Source organism: Vidua macroura, chromosome 6 (genome assembly GCF_024509145.1).
Source record: "Vidua macroura isolate BioBank_ID:100142 chromosome 6, ASM2450914v1, whole genome shotgun sequence".
Classification (NCBI taxonomy): domain Eukaryota; kingdom Metazoa; phylum Chordata; class Aves; order Passeriformes; family Viduidae; genus Vidua; species Vidua macroura.
The window spans coordinates 46,095,599-46,118,215 of record NC_071576.1 but is presented as its reverse complement, the minus strand read 5'-3'; the positions used below and the strand labels follow the sequence as shown (position 1 = coordinate 46,118,215).

At 41.5% G+C, this 22,617-nt stretch overlaps 1 protein-coding gene across 12 annotated transcripts in view; it reads left to right on the top strand.

Annotated features, from left to right (window-relative positions):
• Positions 1-22,617, top strand: part of BRSK2 (BR serine/threonine kinase 2) — a 303,411-nt gene that overhangs the window by 262,117 nt on the left and 18,677 nt on the right. For 10 of the 12 annotated variants that reach the window (XM_053979419.1, XM_053979418.1, XM_053979417.1 and 7 more), the window contains 6 exons: positions 5,331-5,391; positions 9,766-9,973; positions 11,092-11,140; positions 15,818-15,941; positions 17,859-18,039; positions 18,676-18,765. In XM_053979419.1, the coding sequence (XP_053835394.1) occupies positions 5,331-5,391; positions 9,766-9,973; positions 11,092-11,140; positions 15,818-15,941; positions 17,859-18,039; positions 18,676-18,765 (713 nt within the window). Of the gene's footprint in view, positions 1-5,330; positions 5,392-9,360; positions 9,974-11,091; positions 11,141-15,817; positions 15,942-17,858; positions 18,040-18,675; positions 18,766-22,617 lie in introns of all 12 variants that reach the window. The other 2 variants (XM_053979413.1, XM_053979415.1) reach the window with 1 other exon arrangement.

Here is a 22,617-nt window from a genome sequence, read left to right as displayed (position 1 = left end):
TTTTCTTTTTTTTTTCTTAATGAAACTGAATCCCATCTGTGTTATTAAAAAAATGCTGGGTATTCCCTCTCTTTTTAGAATATATTTTCTTAAGAAGTGAACAGATGGCCCTAGAGACAGATATATCTTCAAAGCTCTGTATTTTCAATAAAGGCAGTATAGATACAGCTAAGAATGCAACCATGCTTCAAACTGAAGTTCCATTTATAAATACTTAAGAGAAGGATAATATTATATTAATAAGTGATTTAATAAAGCCATTGTAATAGATCATTACAGACTACAGTAAAAACTTCTTGAGAGGGTACATATTAAGAAAGTTAATTAGCACCAGTAACATTTACTTCTCATGTTTGCAGCGTGCTTCAATATCTGTTAATTCTTTCTAAGCCATTTATAAATGGAACTTTAGTATAATTGGCCAATTAAGGAGGGTGGTGCTATTCAACATCTCCATCTGTATGGGCTGAAAAGAAGAAGAGGTGTGTTACCAACACCTGCACTTCTTCCTTTGCACTCTCTGTAAGGCTTCATCTTACAAGTGGTTGTTACCATGAGCAGACCTTCTGACTCAAGCATGAGTATTCCCAGTAAGAGTTGTCCCAGTGTTATTTGCATGGTTGGGAATGTAAAACAGTGGAACATCCAAGGTATTCTATACATATTCCCTGAATCAGGGGGTGAGGAAGCACAGTTTGTGCTTTGTCTTTCAGACACCCAAAAGTAAGAATGATGACATTTAACACAGCCTGACTGCTCACCTCTTGCATGTTAGTTCAGGTCATTGTCAGGGGTCTCATACCCTGAAGTTCCAGTTTAGATTTTTTTGGCTTTGAGTGAGCAAGGAAAGAGGAGTATCAAATTCCACCCAATTCATGCTTGAAGCATGAAGAGGTTAGCTGGGTATTTTCTGGAATGACTTTCAAAACCACACATGGAATCAAACCAATTCAAAATTTCTAAGGCATTTCACCCAGGGACACAAGTCTGATGCATCACTGCACGCTGCATGCATGCTGCAGGCTCCCCTTTTAGGAAGCATGGCTCCAGCTTGACCAGCTAAGAGGCTGTATTCGGCATCCATGTAAAAGCGTGCTATGAAAGCAAGTTCTGCTGGGACTGCAACAGGGTAACAAACTTGCCTTGGATTGTAAGAAAAAGTTCTAGAAGATGGTTATTCAAAGAAGAAACAAATGCCAAATCTGACCTAAATTAATGCTGTGAAGCCTTTTTGTTCTACTGGTGTGTCCTAGCAGGGGCGCTGTTTAAAGCATTTGGGAACAGATCTGAGAGAAGGGCGATGGAGAGATGCTCCGTACATGTGCTACATGTGCAGTGCAGTTACCAGGCCAGCTGCACTCTCCTGTCTCCTGTTTCTCTCTGTCTGCACCTCAGCAGTGTCAGGCTTCAGCCCTGCACCTCTCAGGAAATTCTGCATTCTCTGAAACCATCTGGAAACTGGATTCAAGCCCCTCAGTTTCAGAACACTGCTCTGACATGAACTTGGCCTTGCATGGCTTCCTCTTGACAGCAGCTGGCTAAAATGAGTACAAAATTACTTTAAAATTAAGGACCTTTCAACTTTGATACTTTGAATTATCAAATAGATTGAATAAGATATAAAATCATCACAGCTACAATCACATAAGGTGGACACTGAGATCATTGCACGCTGTCAGAACCCAGAATGATCTCAGTGTCCACCTTATGTTTAGAGTGCCCTCTGCATCTTCCCCCTCCTAAACCTTGGGTCTGCCTCCCTTATGTTTTGGGGTTTTTGAATTCCTCCCTCCAGGTTTGTCAAAACAACTGTGTCACTAAGGAGCCTCTTCTTGGTTCTCTAAATCTGGCAGTTGTGTTTGAGGGAATGCTCTTTATCTGAGCAACTGCACTATCTTTCCAGCTTATATTTTCAACAACCTTTTGATGACTTCCATTGAGTTAATGCACAAGCATACAGGAATGCAAAACACAGAGCAAAATGAGTCACACACAGTGTTCACACTTTCCTGGATTGTTGCATTTAGTATTAAGTTATTGGAATAATTATAGATTTAATACTTGCAGTAACATTTAATGCCTGTAAAGACTCTTAGGAGGTTACTCACTAATTAATACTTCTCACTAAATAAATTTATTTCATAGCCATGGAGATGATGTCATACCTCTTTCCACACATAAGACGTAAGAATCTGCCATATTAATGCTGCCTGTAGGGCCTCTCAAACTTTCATTTTCTGGTGAGAGGGCTAAAAATTTAAATTCCTGTTCTTTCATTACAGCATTTCAGAATAATGAAATGTTTTCATTCCTTTCTTTTGGCCCTGTCCCAGTTCTGTCCGCCTGACTCTGAGATACAGGAGCACTGCATGTGATTTTTTTTTTTTTTTTTTTTTTTTTACAAACTGAATTACAGCATTGCTTAGCTGAAATGATCTTGATGAGAGGGACAAATCTGTCATTTTTGCTTGTTAGCACTTTTTGTACTGGAGTACAGAACCACATAGTAGGGCACGGTACTGAGTTTTTATAGCTAGCTTGAGAATCATACCCCACTTGTAAAGGTAAATTATGGGAGATTTGTTAAATTGAGGAAGATGCAAGGAAAATCTCCTCAGTCTTGGTGTCATATGCTATACTACCACTTTCTGGTAAAGGAAGAAGACTTCTGAAAATGTATAGCTCTCTTTTCACCCCGACACTTAAATTGAACACAGGCTTCTTTAAATTTTTTCCGCTGCTCCTATATGCAATTTCCAGTGTGGACAAACTGAAGCTTGCTATAGGGCCTACTTTACTTCTTACATATTTTGCATGTAAATCAGCAGCAGAAATAAATCTTGTTCAATAGCAATCATGTGGATACTGAATGCATTTCCAGGAGGATTTCATACTAACTCTCTCTTATGTCCCCTGCATCAGGCTCCTATTCTGGATAAAAGCACAGTACACAACAACTATTTTTCAAATATTGCTTCCAATAAAGAACTGGGATGTGGGAGGTGGGGACTGCCATATTCTGCCCTACATGTGTGTGATCATTTTTGTAAAAAAAATAAGAGGCAATGGGGTTGGGAAGTGAAAATTCAGGACTGTTGGAAACACCTGATTGCAAAAAGGAAATAGCAGAGTGGAACTTTTAAGCAAGTGTCCTGGAATTCAGGTGAGTGTCAAAGAGAATGTTCCCACCACAATTAAGAGTTGGTGGTTAACATCTCCTTTAAGTTGGTGTTTAACTGCATCTCTGGGCACCTGAATACATTCCACATTTTTCCAAAATAATCTATAGACTCCTCTTGTAATTTATGGTTTGGAAGAAGCTTTTCCTGATGATTCATGCATGGAACATTTTAACTAAATGGACTTCCCATCTGCACGACACAGCTGTGGTGCAGTCAGCTACTTCACTTTACAGGAAAGGCACATACAGTAGTCTTTTGAAAGTGGAGCAGACAGTTCTCCCCTTGAAATTACTTTGCATAAACCTTTATGAGTGCCCCAGATCTTGATGGTACAAATTTAGGCTTAATCTAGTGCAAAAGAATGCCAAGAGTGAGCCTCTAGTTTTTTACTGCTGCACTATGATGGGCAGATTACATCAGGGTACAAGAAAAAAACCTAAGTGGGATTTTTCTGCATAGAATGAGCGCCCCAGATTTTCACGGTGCCAGTTGAGATTTAATCTGGCCAAAAAAATGTGCTTCTAGTGAGCTTCTAGTTTTCACCTACATAGTGTGATGGACAAACTGCAGTGGGATACAAAGAAAACCATCAGGGCAGAGGATACAAGTAGAGAAAACAGAACCTGCCATTGTGTTCAATTATAGCTTATTCTTTCCTTGGAAATACTTCCTCTTTTTCAGTTCACTTATTTTTAAAGAATTCTACTACTCAAACTTATTTCATAATACATGTCTGGGAGACCATTTTAGAGTCCATTTTTCTGTTTTGTTTTAAAACAGCTGAAGAGAGTAAACTGATACTGTTTATGGTCTAAATTTGTTTTATATTCTTATGTATAAGCTGACATCAAGTATCTGACCTATATCAATTTTTAATATATATGTGTGTAAACACAGACAGACACATTACAACACATACACTCATACACTCGGTTTTCTACAGGAATTTCACCTTTTCATGTTTGTTACCTGGAGGCAAGTATTGCTTTCATGGCTCTTGTTATAGGTAGGTTATTATAGGAAGGAAACATTGGTAGTTTTGCTATATTGACATATTGCTGCATGGTGGTTGTTGAATAAATAGGTTCTCAGCCAAATTCTCTCCTGTAAGATGTTTCAGTCTTTAAGACAACTTTCTTTCTATTTAAAAAGGATAGGAAGCAGCTGCCTCTGGGGCTCTCTCATGTACAGTCACACATAAAGTGTGGGATTTTTTTCTGCAGGGCAGCCCTCCTCCTAGGAACTTCCTCTGCTGAAATGTTTGTGCAGTCTGGCCTGTCTGCTCTTCCACCATGCTTAGCATAGCACATTTGCACATTTTATTGTCAGCAGCTGACATTTTCCATAGGTGGCCTTTGCTGGAGAGCATAAGACCATTAACAGTATAGGTGACCTTGTCAGCAGATAGGACAATTCACTCTCCCTTGACTGGCCTCTTTCTGAGGGCACCTGAGCTGTAATTTTGATATTGGTAAAGTTATCAACACAAGTAGAACTCTGTATCCACAGAGAAGGCCTGGCTTGCTTAATGCAGAAGCAAGTATTCTCAATGGAGAGCAAAGGTTTGAAATCCATCAGTGAGAAGCTGGAAAGGGCTAAGCCAATGCAATCGTTGATTTTAGTGGGAAGTCATCACATAAGAAATGATTGTGTGCTTGAGTCAAGAGGACTTGGGGTTTTAATTATTATTTGGAAGAACTCCCTACCTTTGTGCTTTGTACACATGGTGCTTTTCCATGTTGCTTGTGACAGAGTAAGTCACATTTTGTAACTGCCAGCACTGTGCAAAACAGAATTCTTTGCACGAGTATGAATGTCTTCACCATCCTTTTGAATTGAGCTGTTCAACTTGCACAGAGCAGACCTAGTAGCTTCCATGTGCTTGATGACCAAAAAGAAACTAGCAACTGCCTTAATTGAAAGGGATTGTAGTATTCTCCCTGAGCAACAGCATTTCTTTGATTTGTGGGGGGAACAACTGAAAAACATGACAATAGTGAAAGGAAAGAAAAGGAAAGAGTTGTGTCCTTTTCCAATGACAGCCTCCCTCTTCCTCTTCACTTCATGCCTGTGCCTGTGGTGGCTGATGTTCAGGGTTGTTACTGGTCCGAGTTTTCTGAAGGATGTTTCCTTGTTGTGTCCATTCAGGTCTCGGTCAATCAGCGGAGCATCGTCTGGGCTCTCCACCAGTCCTCTCAGCAGTCCAAGGGTAAGTGGTGCTGCTTCAAGATCTGTTGGTCCAATCCACTCACACATGCTTGATGCTGTTTGACATCTGTTGCTCCAGAGCTGTGGCTCTTAGCTGGGATGTTTTGCTTTTCCTTGGCAGCTTGTAAATTTTCATGGGTGGTGAGGGAAATGTTACTTATAAATACAGGTGGAGAATTTCTCTTACATGTTCCCTGCACTGTTAGCAGGGATCTTGCTGTGCCCCTGCCCTTTTTCAGTCTCCTAAGCACACAGAATAACTGCTATGACTAAACATTCCATATCCAGCTGAGGTCTGCATATAGCCTGGTTTCAGACCAAATGATCAGGAGCCATTTCACAGCTGCCTTCAATTAGGTCACAGTAAAGCACCAAAGCATGCTGGTTATCTTCTGTTTGCCTCAGAATAGCTCATATTAGGAAATCAGAGAAAATAAATTACACAAATTTGAGGGCTAGGAAATTTAAAAGGAAAGTAAGTAGCTGACTGACTAGGATGAATAAGGAACATTCAAATCCCTATAAACAAGGTTACAATATTTTCACATGCCATTTTTAAGCATGCAGTCAACTAAATACTGATACTAAACTAATACTGATACTCAGCCAGTACAGCACATGCTTGATAGTACCTTTGTTGTGAAGTTGTAACAGTTTCTAAATGCAATGACGGAGGCCTCCCTCTTCTTGTTAACTTCTTTAGGGATAAAAGTGAGTATTCCTAGTGCTTAAAAAGGTCAACTAAGTCACTTTAAGACTGCAGTGCCTAACAAGAGTCTAGTCTTGGGCTGTGACAGTGCATGTTACCTAAATGTAAGGCCCAGAGTCTCTGGAGGATTTCTACATACTTCTCATGACTTCATGAGAAGATGCTATGCCCCATTAGAAAATTATATAGTCCATGTCTTAGGGTATGGATACATCCATGGATCTACTGTCAGTTATATGAAGATAACATCAGTATTCCAAGTATTTGAAATTGCAGTTTCACCTTAAGATTCTGTGTAATTCTTGTGAATAAAGACACTGTCAGCTCTAAGTTTATAGTCTAGTAAAGCTTCCAGCACTTTGCTTGATTGAATTACTTTCTGAAACCTGTTTTGGGCTCCTGCCAATTGTTATCCTGTTTTGAAACCAGCATAAGTGTTCTTGTGGTCTCCTCTATGTCTTTGAAGTCCTAGGGACCAGTGAAAATCCATTTCCTTCTTTCTGCACTGGGACTCCTGGTTGCCAGGGAAATGGAGCAGAGGTCTGAGAACTCTTGTGCCACTACAAAATGTACTGGAAAAGAGCATGGAAACAGTTTTGTGCACAAAATAAGCATCCAGTGAAGCAAACCTAAATCTTGATTTCATTTATTGATCTCTTGGGATCAATTTCTGACATCTCAGTAGGACAACATCAAAGAATAAGTTTGACAAGATCCCACAGTCGCTGTATCTTACCATTATTACTTAATAGGCAGTTGATTAAATAGTCTTCAAAGGGATTTAGCAATCAGGTGGCATTTTCAGCAGATCATATCAATATTAATGCTGGTCACATTTGAGGCTTAAAAGGAGATGTTGGAATAAAAATCATCATTTTTTTAACATCCTTACCTATGCCTCTAATAGCACCTTAGATTATTGAAAGAGAATGTACTTTAAAAAACAAATTTCATACTTTAAAAAACATACTTTAAAAAACATCTTTCACTTTTTGCACTGCTTAGGTTCAGTTCTATGAGGAATTTAATTCAGCAGCAAATAAAAGTTGTCAAATGTCATAATATCTTGCCAGTGGTGTTCCACATTGCACCAGCTGAAATAGAGACCTAATCTTGTTCTTCATTTCATTATTAAATATGTGGTAATTAAGGGTGCCTCTTCAGATTCTTAATGGTTTAAGAGGGAATTGAATCATACTTTATTTCTTTCAAATCTGCTTCTCAAGCCATCATACATGTAAGATAGGAAATTTGCAAGGAAATACTTGCAATTAACAGTCTTTGAGTTTTATCCGTCAGTGTCATTTGCAAGTAGTTAATAGTCAGATGCCAATAGTGACTTCCACAAATTAAACACTTTCCTCATCTGTTCCCCTTCCTTGCTCATTGACAATGAGAATTTAGCAATATGGCAGACTTAAGTTTAACTTTACAATCCTAATACTAATACAAATATTTTGATGTACTGATTTTCCTTTAGTTTTGGTGGCCTAACCCGAAGTTTTTTGAAGTAATTACAAAACTTTGATACAAACAACTTAAAGACATAAGTCTTAAATACATTTCTACAGTTTTTAAAATATGACAACATTGTGCTAATCCATCACACCCAGGAAGGAAACTCCCTAGTGAGTGTGTTCACCTGGGACTGAGATTTGAGGGAAGGTTACATGTACATGGTATGTCTGGTTAGTTCTTGATTATAGCTTTTAGGTGTCAAGTATGGATGATAATAATGGTGATGGTGTAATTTTTCATAGGTAATACTTCATAGCAATCAAAGGATAGACCAAAGCTGAATATCTTGAGTAGTGATTTCTATTTTTACAATTATTCCAGTACTCGTAATCTAAGGTGGTAATAGCAATGATTTGTAAGGACTTTTTTTTGTTGTTTTAAATGTGATTTTTAGCTTGCTAATACCCTTTAAAAGGCTTCTACCCTTCCAAGTCTGTCTATTACTGTTTGCTGTCAAAGTATGAATGTTTTCCCAAAATACCTCTTAATACATGTAAATGTTACTGTTTGGGAAAAAAAAATCATAATCCCATTTTGAAACCTCAGCAATGGATTATGAACTTTGTCTTTTTTCTTTTTAAACTGTGTCTTACAAAACAATGGCTCCCCCCCGCCCCCCTTCTTAGACTTGGGACTTAATGGCAAATATTGCTGAGACTTTATGACAGAAATTCCAATTATCAAGCTATCCTTCAATGCAATGAGGGATGTTGGAGGAGAAGCATAAAGTCTGATGGAAAGTATCATCTCTTCCCAGATAAATAAATTTACCAGACCTTACTGAAGTTTTTGCTGTAGCAGTTTAAAAATCAAACACCCATCTGAGTTCATATATTTCTCATGGTGTTGTATATATTCATGTATATATATATATGTATATATATGTTCATATATTTCTCATGTGCTCTGAAGCTTCCAAGTGAAGGCTGAGCAATTTAACCTTCCAGATCAGGGGAGGAGAGTGAGTGCCGAAGTGGCATCACTCTCCCTTTTCCCCCTCTTTCTGTAATGGGTGGCTGCAACTGGTGCATTACCTAGCCAGGGGTAAAGAGGAAGGAAAGAGGTTTTGACTGGTGTGTGCAGTAACTGTCTATCCCTCGCCACTCTGTATGTATCACACACCTGTTCACATCTCTCTACTGGGTTTGCATATGGGCACGTGGAGCTGAAAGAGGTGGTCCCTTTCTTGGCACATCTCAGTTTGTCTGTGACTTCAGTGGTTCTTCTTCCCTTTCCTCACCTCCCTACAGCATCGTGTTTCTCTCACTGCAGGGCAATCAGAACAATCCCAGAGAGATGTCATTTCTCTCTTCTTTTTTTTATTGGTTACTTTCCTTTTTTGTTTTTGTTTTCTTTTTTTCTTTTTTTTTCTTTGTTCCTTTGTTGTACTTTTCTTTCTGTTGTTTTCCTTTGCTGACACGTGGTTGGTTAATATGATGAAGCCTGTTATGACACTGTTGTTCTTGCTGCTGCCGCTGCTGCTGTTGTTGAATATGCTGTGTTCCCAGCTAACTGCATGTCTTTTTTTTGTTTTTTTTTGTTTGTTTGTTTGTTTGTTTTCATTTCTTTGCAAAATCTCTCCCCCCCACTACCCCTTCACCTCCATCTCCTGTGTCTCCTTGTGACATGGTGCATCCTTGTGACTTGGATGGATTTTATTCTGACTTTCCTTTCTCTGCTCGCCCGCTCTTTGCGTATTTCACTGTTTTTGATGTGCATGGACACTCTGCGTCTGTCTCGCAGCCTATCAGAAAGTTTTTCATCCCCCCTCAGACCTCCGACCTCCCTTTCTCTCCCCGACCCCAAGTCTCCTTGGACCCTGATGCTTGTAGGAACGCCTCCAGGCCTGGACATGTACTCCAACCAAAGCCAGCGCTTCAGCCCAACCCAAAGACGCAGACTTTGCCATCCAAGAGCAAATTGGCTGAAAAACCACTCCAGTCTACTAAATCCAACCCACTCCCTGCCAGCAATACCAGCGCCCCCTCTTCCCAGAACAACCCTGTGCAGAACATTCAGGGCCGCTCACCTGCTGCCGGCTTTAACCCACAGCTGGCTGTTCCTAAAGTGCAAACCAACCCTATGTCTCCTGTTAGATTACTCCCTTCTAGTACTGACCCAAGCACCAAATCTATCCCCATCATACAGGTCACCCCTCACCCCTCTCCAAGGGGAAGTCCCCTCCCTACCCCCAAGGGGACACCTGTTCATACGCCAAAGGAGAGCCCAGCAGGCACACCCAACCCAACACCACCATCCAGCCCCAGCATTGGAGGAATGCCTTGGAGGACACGGCTCAACTCCATCAAGAATAGTTTCCTGGGGTCTCCTCGCTTCCATCGTCGGAAATTACAAGGTGAGTACTCATCCAAACTTACAGGGTGGTTCTGATTTGGGCAGATATTCAGCAGGAATTTCATACCTGTCTGTGGCTCTGCAAATTCTCTGTACCAAGGACTGAATACTGGTGTGGAAAAATGAGCTTAATAGCATCAGCCAAGCCCTGACCCACATGTGAGCAGGCTCTGTTGTTCCACTGCCCCTGTTCCAACAGCATCTCCTGAGCCCATTGCACACTCCAGCCATGCAGCTCTTACTATCCCTGTTGTGGCTCTTAGACCACAAGAAAAATCTGTCTTCAGTTTCTTCACTTGCTTTTCAAGTGAACCTAGGGCTCAGCCATTTCCCCTGTGGCTGTGCTCCACTGCCTCTCCACAGCCACAGGCTGAACTTTATGCTGAAAAAAAAAAGACAGCCAGAGGCAATAGGCTGAAATTGTCCTTCTGAAGCACAGCTTTTTTGATCTTGGTTAATGCTTTTTTTTGCCTCCTTTGGTAATTGGTGCAAAAATCTCCTTAATACAATCAGTGGTTTCATATCTGCTGGCCTACTTCAGTTTTCTAAGTCTCTAGAGTGTTGAGATGTGCAAAATTTTCTTTCTCCAGCTCCAGGTGGCTTTTTTGCATGCCAGCAAAGGGCACCCAAAGTCACATACCTTATCCTTGGACATCAGCAGCAGCTATCCCAACACCCTGTGGTTTTCCAGGGTACCAGGATGTGATCCCATGGGAAAGGAGGATTACAGCCATTGTATAGTCAGATTTTGAGCTGAGGTGGTCAGAGAACTGCAGAGAATTGCAGCAGTGACTGAGCTGTACCCAGCTGGGCTTTGAGGCAATGGCAACAGAGTTGCATTGGCACAGTGTGTTTGGGTCTGGACCAGAAACCACTGAAGCCAGTGCAAGATTACCTAATGACCTAAGGGTAGAGTGAGCCTTGAAATGCAGCACTTGTTTAGATGCCAAGATCTAGAGACATGACCAGCATTTAAATGTCAGAATTAGCCTGCAGAGGCAATGGGCAAATGTGAGCAAGTGCAGAATGGTTTCATTGGTGTGCAAGCTGAAAATGGAAGGTGTACTGAATCTTATTTCTTTTCTCCCTCCCTCTCTCTGGCTGTCTGTGCATGAGCAGTACCTACACCAGAAGAGATGTCTAATTTAACCCCAGAATCATCCCCAGAGTAAGTACTTTGCCTTTTTTTCCACCAAATACCAGTGTCGTTTCCTGGCCTGAATGTCATAAGCTGATATATTTCTGTTCTGGATCAGTATCTGTTTGTAATCTGTTGTCCTGTGGGTGGGATAGAGATATGAAATGATTCTTTTGATGAGGAGCCTGCATAAAATCTATACCTCAGTAATGACAGGGGCGTCAAGAGATGATGAAACCAGTCTCCCAGTAACCACATCATTTTCTCACAGCTTGCTGAATTTGCTGGGTTTGTAAATGTTTCTTCTCTCTTCATTCATTTGGTTGTCAAGTAGATCACTCTTTGGGACTGGAGAGGCTAATCAGTGGCTTACACTGGCACTAACTGTGCACCAAAAAGTCTTCCTTTTAGTACAGGAGAGTTTGCATCCTCAGGATAGCATGCAGGAGGCTCTGCTAAGATAATTCAGAGGGATCTTTGGCTGCGAGAGTAAATGCAGTGTTAATTCTAGGCAGCAGTACTGAGACATGGAGAAGCTGTTTCATATTCACCAGGCTCATTCCTTAAAGTCAATGTACATTTCAACCATTTCACTGCACAAATGTGCATCACTGCATGGCAGGTTTGGAAGTCCCTGCCAGAGTGCTGCTCCAAACACTTCCTAATATGCAACAGATGCCAAATTATTCCTTTTTATTTTCACAGCTTGTGTTTGTGCACCCAGTGCCCATAGACTTAGCCTGCCAACCAAGGCAATTTGGCCTCTTGTTAAGAGACTTGTATGAAATATTCATGAGTCGTGGATGGGAATTTTGAGCTTAAAGTTTTGTAAATGGTGACAATGGTATTGTCTTCAAAACTTGCCCCAGACCTTTTGTCTGCTGTGAGATGGACATTCTATGTGTGTAACTGCATAATGAGGGATAAAGAGGGATAAATACTTCAGGAGAGGGAGAAGTAGGGATTAGTAAAGGTATCCAGGAAGAAAAAGGGAATATACTGTGTTTTCAACACTTTTGAGCATTTACTAATAGAGAGGCATGAGAGAATTTCATAAAATTGGCACATCATTATCACAGAAATATACAATACTCTCATCTCACATGTTTTTAAAGCCATTAAACCAGAAAACCTTTAAAATTAAATTTCTTCTCTTCATTGCATGTATGTTGGTGGAAGTTTTGCTGTTAATTTATTGCCTTCCCTGCTTCCCACTCACTCTTCAAAAGCTGGTGGAGAGAAGTAGTGCTTGTCATTTGAGGCAGTTTGGATGCAAGTCAAAGCCTAAGGCCCTCTTTTCTTTTTCTGTATAATTGCCAAATTAATGAGTTAAATTGGGCTGCACCCTGCAGTAAACATAATAAAAGTCATAAAAAATAATGAACTAGATTATATTTTAGTGATAGATGTCTGTTGCTCAGTGCCCACTTCCACATATCTTATTTTTTCCCATATTTTCTTCTTTTCTGTAAGAAATAAGATATCCTTATCAAGAGCTGTATTGACCTCATGGGTTGAGTGATAAATACATGTCCTAGCTCTGTCTGATGCAGCAGTGCCTGCCATTCATTTAACAGACCTGATGATTAGGTAATACACTTTGACATGTGTGGGTAATGCTGTTCTTTTTCATGTGAAAAAGCCCTAGAAAATGTGTTAGGGATGACATTTGAAGAGACTTAGCTCCAGTTGCTTTAAACCTGCAAAGCTCCATTTGCTTGAGTAGAAATGCTGCTACTTATGCCAGGCAGGTAAACCTCTGGAGGTTACTGATCCATGTGCTCAGAGACAGAGAGGGAGCACAGAAGTCTACGTGGTCAGGCACTCCAAAAGTAGGAAAAGGAACATTATAGGAGTGAGAAATTTTGGTGTGAAGTAATAAAGCACTAGCCTCTATTTTCATGCTATTTTCTTTGTTTTTTCATCAACTGGACACCTGATTGAATTCCCTTGTGTAATCTACATACCCAGCCTCCCCCACATATCTCCTATCTCACTCCCCCTTTAAGAAGTTTGCCTTGGTAAGAGAATACTCTTAATTTTAAGTGCGTTTTATTCTGCTTACAGCTTCATCTTGAGAGATGCTAGAGCATGTCATTCAGGGTGCTGAGGATTCATATGCATTTTAACCCAAGTTAGTAGCCTTAATGCCCTCTAAGATGAGAAGAGGCTTCATTGTGTAATTTTACTCCAGAACTGTCCCCTTTTCTCAGTGGACCTATTCCCTAGCTCTATGAGTACAGCTAGTTCTGCCAGTTTCGGGGAGAAAAGCCAGTGCATGTGTGCTGTGTCTTGATTCTGCTCATTACAGAAACAAGAAAGGCCACTGGCATCTATTCTGTCTTATGTGACACCAGCAAAATTATTTTAGTGAATTCAAATGATTTACAAGCTGGAGCATAGCCCAGGCTAGCAGTGAATCTTCCAGACTCTCTATTACTGGTGATAACCTCACCAAGGAAAAGACCCCAGATGGATTTTGGAGACTCCAGACCATGTTGAGCAGGAAAAAAACTCCCAGTGTTCTGGGGCCCTTGTTACCTGTGCTTGTTAAGAGACCTAGAAATGAAGGGCCAGCAAAACCATTAATGAAAATACAAAAATGAAAAACCATATTTTAAGATGGCAGACCTGCAATTAAATAAGCACACTTTTCCAGGCCCATGCTTCCCCTTGGCCCCTGGAGTCGATCCAGCCAGCCCCAGTTCAGATGATGATACATCCAAGCCTAAGACAAGCAACCGTTTTAGATGGATAACCAGGTGCTAATTTACTAATGAGCACAGACCCCTTACATGTGGAAGCTATTGCCCCAGCTCTCTAGGGGCTTGCAGAGTTGTTGTGGTGTGTGAGAGACACATGAGCTAATTAGTATGTAATTTTCTTTCTCACTCTAACCCTGGCTCCTTAACGACCATTTAAATGAGAGGCCCTTTCTCTTTACTGCTCCCTATGCTAATCTCTGGCTCACTGGCTTTTTTACAGCTGCCTGTGAATATTTTAGGGAGTGACAGTTTTCCAGCCCACTTTAATTGAGTGGGGGGCACTGTTTTAACCAAATTGCAAGTGAATCTTTCTCCACTCTTATTTTTGGTTGCCTGCAGTAAATGAAGCAAATCATTATTTGCCCAGCTGAGCTCTCTTCCAGTTGTGGTCTTTCTGCTGTGTGCATTAAATGGGCAGTGGGCCCACAGCTGCACAATTCATGGAGCACTCTGGGATGGGGGATGAGTGCAAATTGCTGGACACTGCTGAGGTCAAGCTTTGTTCTTTATCCTGAAGTTAAAAATTAGTTTCTTAGTTTGCTCCGTTCTCTCTTAGCCTCTGTCCTTCCTCTGCCTCTGCTTCACTTTGCCACAGAAAGTGAGGCTGCTAGCAGCTTGCTCCAGCTGTTTATTGCTCTGCTGGAAAACTGGTGTGTAGTAATCCCTTTTGCAGATGGCTGTCCTTGTCTGGAGAGATTGTCTTCTTCCACTGAGTGATGGATGGTCCACCCTGTTGCTTGCCATACTGCAAACTGGATTTGGTGCTATAAAGTATGCTATTAAGGGGGGGGGGGGGGGGGAAAGGCAGTCTCTTGGTGCCAGGTCTTTAAATTTCTGACATTTTCATGCTGAATTCTTTCCTACTAGAATATGTCTGATTCAAGTGTGGTTTTCCCTGCGTTTAGTTTGGTCTAGCAAGTCTTTGGCTGCATCTCACAGCTGACAGCTTCTTTGCTCCTCACAAAACCACACCTGTCAGAGATGCTACTTTCAGGTCTGGATAGTGTCTCTCATTAACATTCATGTCCCTGCATTCTTCCTTTATCCTGTTTAACTTAAAAGCCAATGTCAATGAAGTGCATTAAAATGGTTAAACAATAAGTAAAATCAAATGTTTGCTGATAGGATCAGCGTGAAAAAACAGAGCAATTTCATTTTATGATGAGCCACCGTCTGATGCTGGAACAAACTGAGGAGCTGGATTGCTGTCAATAGAAAGCCTGAACTGTGTCTTGCATGATGTTGTTATCTCCTTTCTTAATACTGAAAATTCATTCCTTTGTAGACTGGCCAGAGTTCACACACTATATAGACATCCTGAATGGGACTAATGAACAGGACAGTCTTAGTCCTGGCCTTGCGTAATTGTGCATTTCACTCACTGGTAGATTGGAGCTCCAGTGAAATCTACAGCTTGCTTCAAGAAGCAAGGTCTTGTGATTGTACAGGACACCTTCAGAAAAGCATCTTTCCAAAGGAGTTGAAATTAGGCGGGAAGGAACCAAAGGAGTTGAAATTGGGTGGGAAGGAACTTAAATCTTTATATTGCCAGGATCTGCATGTTGTCACAAGAAATTGAGACATCCCTGGAGACAAACCAGAAATGTGTCCCCTGATTTATATGTATGTTATATATGCAGTATTCCCTGGTATGTTGGCTCAGTCAGAAGAGCTACCATTGCTCCTGATTTTTCATTATTGGTGGCACACGCTGCCAGACCTAGGCTGTGTGGTCTGTCATTTCATTGGTTTTCACCAAGTGAAATGTCATTCTGGATGTTCTCTGATACCATTTCCCACTTATTAGTAGTAAAATCATCACATCTGGAGTGTCATCAAAACTTTTTTGTGTGTTTTTTGGTATTTTTTCTAGCTAGGGGCTTGTATGAAATACGAAATAGTGTTCCATATTCTAAACATCTCTTTCTTTTCATCACATCAGGCTTGCCAAAAAATCCTGGTTCGGTAACTTCATCAACTTGGAGAAAGAAGAACAGATTTTTGTGGTCATTAAGGACAAACCATTAAGCTCCATTAAGGCTGATATAGTCCATGCTTTCCTCTCGGTGAGTCACCCCAGCTGCCTCTTGGAGGCATCCCTCACTGGTCACTCCATGTGCCAAATGTTACTGGACAGGGGCTCTGCTCCTTCAAAAGCATCCTCTGTGGATTTAATTTACATGGCCTGCACTGGACTGTGTGTGAATTACTAACTGTAGATATTGCTCTCTAAGGTGAGAAAAGAGTTCAGCCTTCTTGGCAAGGCTTTCAGATTGCCAGACTTTGGAATTCCACAACAGTGGAGCACACTGCTGGTACAGTATCAAGACAGTGATTTGCTGCTTTGTCAAATCAGCCTTACAGTCACTGACTGGGCAGCAGATTGGGTCTCATTTTGATGGGTATGCCCTCCACCACTTCAGCCAGACAGAAGGCCTGTCTTACATCTGCATTTGTTACCTTAAATCCCCACTTCAGTCCTGCATGGCAGAAAGAAGGGTAATTTCTTCTGGTGTCCAGAGTTTCAGTTGTTGCAGATGTGAAGAAAGCAGAGGGAAATTGTCTTTTTTTCCTATAGAAAGTTCTTGTTCTCATTTTGTAGAGGTACCAGTGATGAAAAAGTCAGCACAGCAAAGGTAATTTAAGAGATTTTTCAATTCAAGGTAGTCAACAATGTAATTAGACTTTTTCCAATAGAATTAAAAGAAAGAAACTTGATTTCTTATATAGTTTGTTATATTGATTTTTTTTTCCACAAAATGCTGAACTCTATTTTAGTCTTTGTGATTCTGCAATGAACTTCTTCAAAAAAGTCAGCTGTAGCCCTTGTTACTGTACAAGCACATAAGTAGTAAGTGCATTACAGTAGTGGGCATCAGACACTGGTGTCCATCCCAGGTTGGTTATAAGCAGCCGTGTTACTGTATCAATTCCATGCACATAGCTGTGCTTTTGGATTTGTATTGTTGTGCAGTTTGTTCTACTGTCTATACTGGTGATCCTGTATATATATCCTATATAAACGTGTGGTTTAGGTGTGATGTAGGGACTTGTGTGCAAAACCAGTGAATTGTCTGTTACAGCAACATCCAAACTTAAATGCATTGTCATAGCCTGGTAATTAAACCCTTAAAGTCAGCTTCTCAAAGATCTCATCTTCATTTTCCCTCCTAGAGGTTAGAGACCAGATTTCCAAGTAATTTGTTAGGGTTTTTTTTTTTAATCTGGTCCTTTATGAAGCAATAAATAGAATATGAATATGTTGTTAAATTTTGGAGGAAAGTGTGAAAGGTAACTGCTTGAAAATAAGGAAGTTATGAAATTCCACTGTGGTTCTGTATATAGAGATGTTGGAGGATGTCACAAAGCTTCTCAGAGTTCTTTCACATATTGATAGAAGTTTGGGTGAGTTATTTGCAGGCATGCTTTCCCTGTGGATGTTCTAAGCAATTCAGGTGTCCTGATGTCTATCTGACATCACAGAATCACCAAGCAACTGAAGTTGGAAAGCTTTTCAGGAGGTCTCCTGCTCAAAACAGGATCATCTGCAAGATCAGACCAGGCTACTTAGGTGGTTTTTTTGTTCAGTTTTATATCCCACTGACTTTTCTGCCCACTTGCTTAATATCACTTTTTGCTCAGCAAAAGGCATTTCTCAAAACTGGTGGATGAGTAGGAAAAGAAAGACTGACTGTATGAAGTTTAGTAACATGTGTAAGTTCATAAGTGCATCGGGTATTCCACCAATATTCAACCCTTAAATTTAGATGAGTCCTGTAAGCAGCAGTGCATTCTTCTGTGGTGCCCAGCAACCTATGCTCTTACTGATTTCACAAGAACACTGTACATTAAAAATTCCAAGACCAGAAGCAAATCTGTCAAATGTTACTCATTCTGGAAATGTGTGTTGTTATAAACAGAATTTTGCAGATTTTTTCCCTTTAGCACTGGTTCTACTATCTGCTTCTACCAACCTATTTCAGATCCCAAGTCTCAGTCACAGTGTCATCTCACAGACAAGTTTCCGTGCAGAATATAAGTCCACAGGAGGTCCTGCTGTCTTCCAGAAGCCAGTGAAGTTCCAGGTGGACATAACATACACAGAAGGGGGAGAGGCGCAAAAGGAGAACGGGATCTATTCTGTCACTTTCACACTCTTATCAGGTAACCATGGCAAAGCTCTAAAATGGGTGTGAGCTGGCTTGGTCCTTGCTGATAATAGAGGCCTCCAAATTGCTCTGCCAGAGGGAAAAAAAATACCTGGCTTAACCTCAGGAAAATTCAGTCAGGGTCAAAGAGGACATCAGGAACAAAACTGGTGTTGGTAGTGATGGAAATGCAAGGAGGGAAGGAGATTCCCAAAGAGGTGAAGTTGGCACTGCCATGATTAGTGCTAAAATGGCTGTTCAGTTTTGGTGTAACTCATGGTACTGGCTCCCTGTTTCATACAAAAGTCCCAGAGTCTCAGCTGGGCGCTGTGAGGCCAATAGTGTCTTCCTTCTGAGCGAAACATGCACTCACCCTTTTCTTCTGGGTGGCCACATGCCCCCCACAGGGGTTGCAACAAGGAAACAGACCCCCTCACCTTTTCTGTGTTTACAAAAGGAGCCCCAAAGCCATTCCTCTTCCTGTTGAGCCCAGCGCACCATAGTCCCTTTGGCTGAAGGACAGAGACACAGTCAGGACACTTCTGGGGATGAGACTGAAGGGAAGATGCTTGTGATCCTTCCCCTGCAGCCTTGTGTGTGGGCTTGGCTCCCATTGCTCTCACAGCTTTTTGTGCCTCTTCTCTCCTTGCAGGTCCAAGCCGTCGCTTTAAGAGGGTAGTAGAAACTATTCAGGCACAGTTGTTAAGCACACATGACCAGCCTTCAGTGCAGCAGTTATCAGGTAAGTGGCTTCTACTGCCCAGCACCTTCAGCAGGGACAGGAAGGTGAAATGCATTTCATAGCAGGAGGCTGAGGGAGGCCATCCCTCTGATTACAGCAAAAAACAAGCTCCATTCAGACAGAGCAGTAACTCCCTGCTCCCACCCTACTCCTCTGTTTCTCATTCCCCCGCCAGTGCTCCTAGCTCATTCCCCAGTTGAACAGTTTCTGCCCTCTGCCCGCCCAAAGAGCCATTTGCCCACTTCTCCATCAAAAATGCTGCATCATCAACAGATCTTCCAGATTTTCTCCAGTTCCAGAATCTCCCAGAGTAGGGACATGCTCTAGAGAATACTTGATTTTCAAACCCTTCAGGCATATTTTAGAAACCTCCAACTTCAGTGGGTCCCTGAACAAACTTGAGAGCTACTTTTAACTTAGCCATTAACATGTGGTCAGAAGGTGGCTAATAGTTTCCAGCAGTGTGATCCAATTCTCAATACTGTGGTAGCACAAATTATATACTAAGGTTCTGCAGAAGCTATATTTTATCTATTTGAAAAGTAAAATTCAATTCCTCGTGGTAGTAGAAAAAGGCTTACATGTGTGACCCTGTGCAATGACATCAATCTGGATGTGCAGGCAGCCTGAATTGATAAAACTGAAACTGGCCTCATCCCATCTTTATGTAGCAGGTGTTCACTCTGAACACTGTAGTGGTTGTACACACACACACAAAATCTCTGTGGTAACTCTTCTATCCTCTAAAAGGAGACAACAAAGAAGGTGAAAATTGGAAACTTAAGGCAAATAATCTATTGGGAATGCATCAAGGAAGGAAAAGTAGGGAAAAGCAGAAAGAATGTGCAGATACTGGAGATAAATAGGAGCAAGGTGGAGAGCAGAGGCTGCAGCAGAAGATAGTGACACAGAAGGAGCAGGAGATGAAAGGGAAGTAAATAAATATTATGCTTCAGAGCCAAATTATGTTCTTGACCCTTGTGTGAACAAGCCAAGACAAAAGTGGGGGAGTTAAGTTGGCATTGCATCCTCCAATTAAGTCCCAGATGTCATCGGCTTGTGGCACATATGGGTTACATCCTTCTGGTCTAACTGTGGTTTTAGCATCCAAAGATAAATTAACTGCATATAGAAGTGTGTATGCCTAATACCTGACAGAGAAATATGCTCAGTTCAGTGTCCTCTTTGCTTTTGACCTCCAGCACTGCCTGATCCTTCTGCATGCTGGAATACAATGGTGCCCAGCACATGGGTTATTCTGTTCAGAAGCAGGGAAAACAAGGACACTATAAGTATGGTTTATTCAGGTTTTTGCTGTCTGGACTTTTGAAATTAAATAAAATTCAAGGAAGTAGCTAGAATTTTCTGCCAGCCCTTCCTCCTGGGAAATGCTCAGGCTAAGTGGGAGTGAGGGGATTGAGATGGGAAAGCCTCCTTTAAATGTATTTCATATTATTCCTGATGCATGAACAATATTCAAGTATTCCTTATTTCTTCAGGAATGAAGTGTACCCTTATTTTCCTGTGAGGAAAAAATGGTTTATAAAGTAAATAACTTGATGATCTCTCTTAACTTCTTGACCCTAATATGTGCTAGCTACTGAGGCTCTTTAGAAAAACTTGAACCCTCTTGCACACTTGCATGTGAAGCAGGATATCTCCCTAAGAAAGCCATATTGTAGCAGGAATTAAAATCATTCATCTGACCAAGACTCAGGAAAATGTTGTGGGCATACTCTGCTATGAGAAATGTGTCTCACTTACAGCTTTGCTCTGGTTCTAGAATGGAAAAATCATACTATTTCTACTGCCTGAAGCTACATGAGAGCATATTGTTCTAGCAGGGAAAACCCAGCCTGACCTCTAATGCCAGAGTGGAACAGATAACTCCACATGGAGGATAACCAAAATTAATGACCTCTTGAAATTTAAAAATGAGAATTCCCTTGGCTGGGGACTTAACTTAGGCAAGACAGCTCACAAGACAGGGTGCCAAACTGTTCTGTATCACACCACCTGACCTGCTCAGGAATATGCAAGTCTCTTGAAAATGAGAGAAGTCAACCTGAAAATTTTAGATTGGAGCAGCATACAAGAAAGAGAGAAAAGGAAATGAAAGGAAATAAAGGGATTGTTACTAAAAAAGAGACTACCTTTGCATCAAAGTAGGGTGGCCGAGTAGTTCACATACCCAGCCAGTGAGGGTAAGGGGAAGTAAAAGGATAAAGGATGGAAGAGTTCACACTCAGCACCTTGCTTAGCTGGGTGTCTGGTTGGAAACATGTGCAAAATCTTCCTAGAAATTGTCATGGAATTAATCAGCATTTCTCACTAGAAACAAAGCAAAGTCTTCTCTGTTTCTCTTCTCCTCCCATAATGCCAGCTCTGAACACCAGATAGAGATTGTGGTGGTTGGGCCCTATTCAGGTTCATGGTCTTAGGACACTCTGTAGGCAGTCTACTGCTGCAACAGGTGGAGCTCACCTTCACTTAGACTCTCTTCCTCCATGGCTCTGAGCATGGTACCGTCCCCTGACCAGCAACACTGGTTCAGCACTGGAGCTTTTCCTAGCTCCTCATGCCCAGACACATCCTGTGTGTCTTGTCTCTCCTGCCTTACAGTCCTGATGCTCTTACAGGTAGGATGATGAAAACAATCTGTGAAAGGTGCATGCATGTAAAGGGAGACTCGCAGAAGGGGAAGATTTAATGATTTCGGTATAAAGCAGAACATCAAGGCCTAACAAACATATGGCAGTGAGAGTCATTCTGTCTGCTGCCCCTCTGATCTGCTGTGCAGCATCCCAGCCCCCTGAGCTGGCCTGCCTGGGTTTCAGAATGCATTTTTCTCTTTTTCATTCCTCCAGCTGACCAACAGTGTTTGTAGATGTCATGTTGCCCATGCATCTCTGTGTGTGTGTGAGCCTGTTATGTACCTGATTTAGGCAGATGTGTTTCTGTGTCACACTTGAGCACCTTATAATATCCCTTCCTTCATATATCCCCCTCATTCACTTCCATTTTTTCTTTCTAAGACTGGCTGTGCGTATTTCTTCTGGCATACTCTGAAGCAGGAAAATAGATTCCCTCCCTTACCTGAAAGAAAGTGTTAATAAATTTAATCCATTCCATAAGTTAATGTAATGCTTCTAAAATCCACTGTCTCAATGGACAAATTTAGTGCAACATACCAGTTTTGTATCCTAATGTTTCAGGAGCTCTGTGCCATAACTGCTGAGACAATACCAGGTCTGTGACTCATGACTTGCATAGAACCAGTAAATAGGGATTGATTGTTCATTTTTACTTCCTGATGAAAGAAACTGGAGACCAGCATAAGATAGTGGAATCTAAGTACCAAGAAAGCCATTGGAAAAACATGTCTTTGTGTAATCTAGAACTGGTGGAACTCCTTGCTGAAACAGGTGCTGAATGTGAGGGGCTTACAGATGCTCATCTTCCCCTGAGTACACAGGGAGGTTGGATAACTCCCTGCAGAGAAATCTTTATGGGATTGCTAAACAGAGAAACTACACCGGGTTCAGGAAACCTCTGACCTGACAGTGGTGAGTGAGGGAGTGGTAGGGGAAGTGTTCTGTATGCTTGGCCTGCTCTTGCACTCCTGGGTGTCTGTGGAGCTGCTGAGGGAGACAGAGCACCAGATCACAGAATATTCTGAGCTGAAAGGGACTCACAAGGATCGTCTGACTCTCAGATGGTTTTGGCCTTTGATCTGAACTAGAACAGTTGTCCATGCATGCTTGTTACTGGTATCACAAAAACCATTACACTCAGACCATGAAAGGACCCCTTTGGGATCAGGAGGGAGTCTCACTGTCTGTGAGAGCAGCC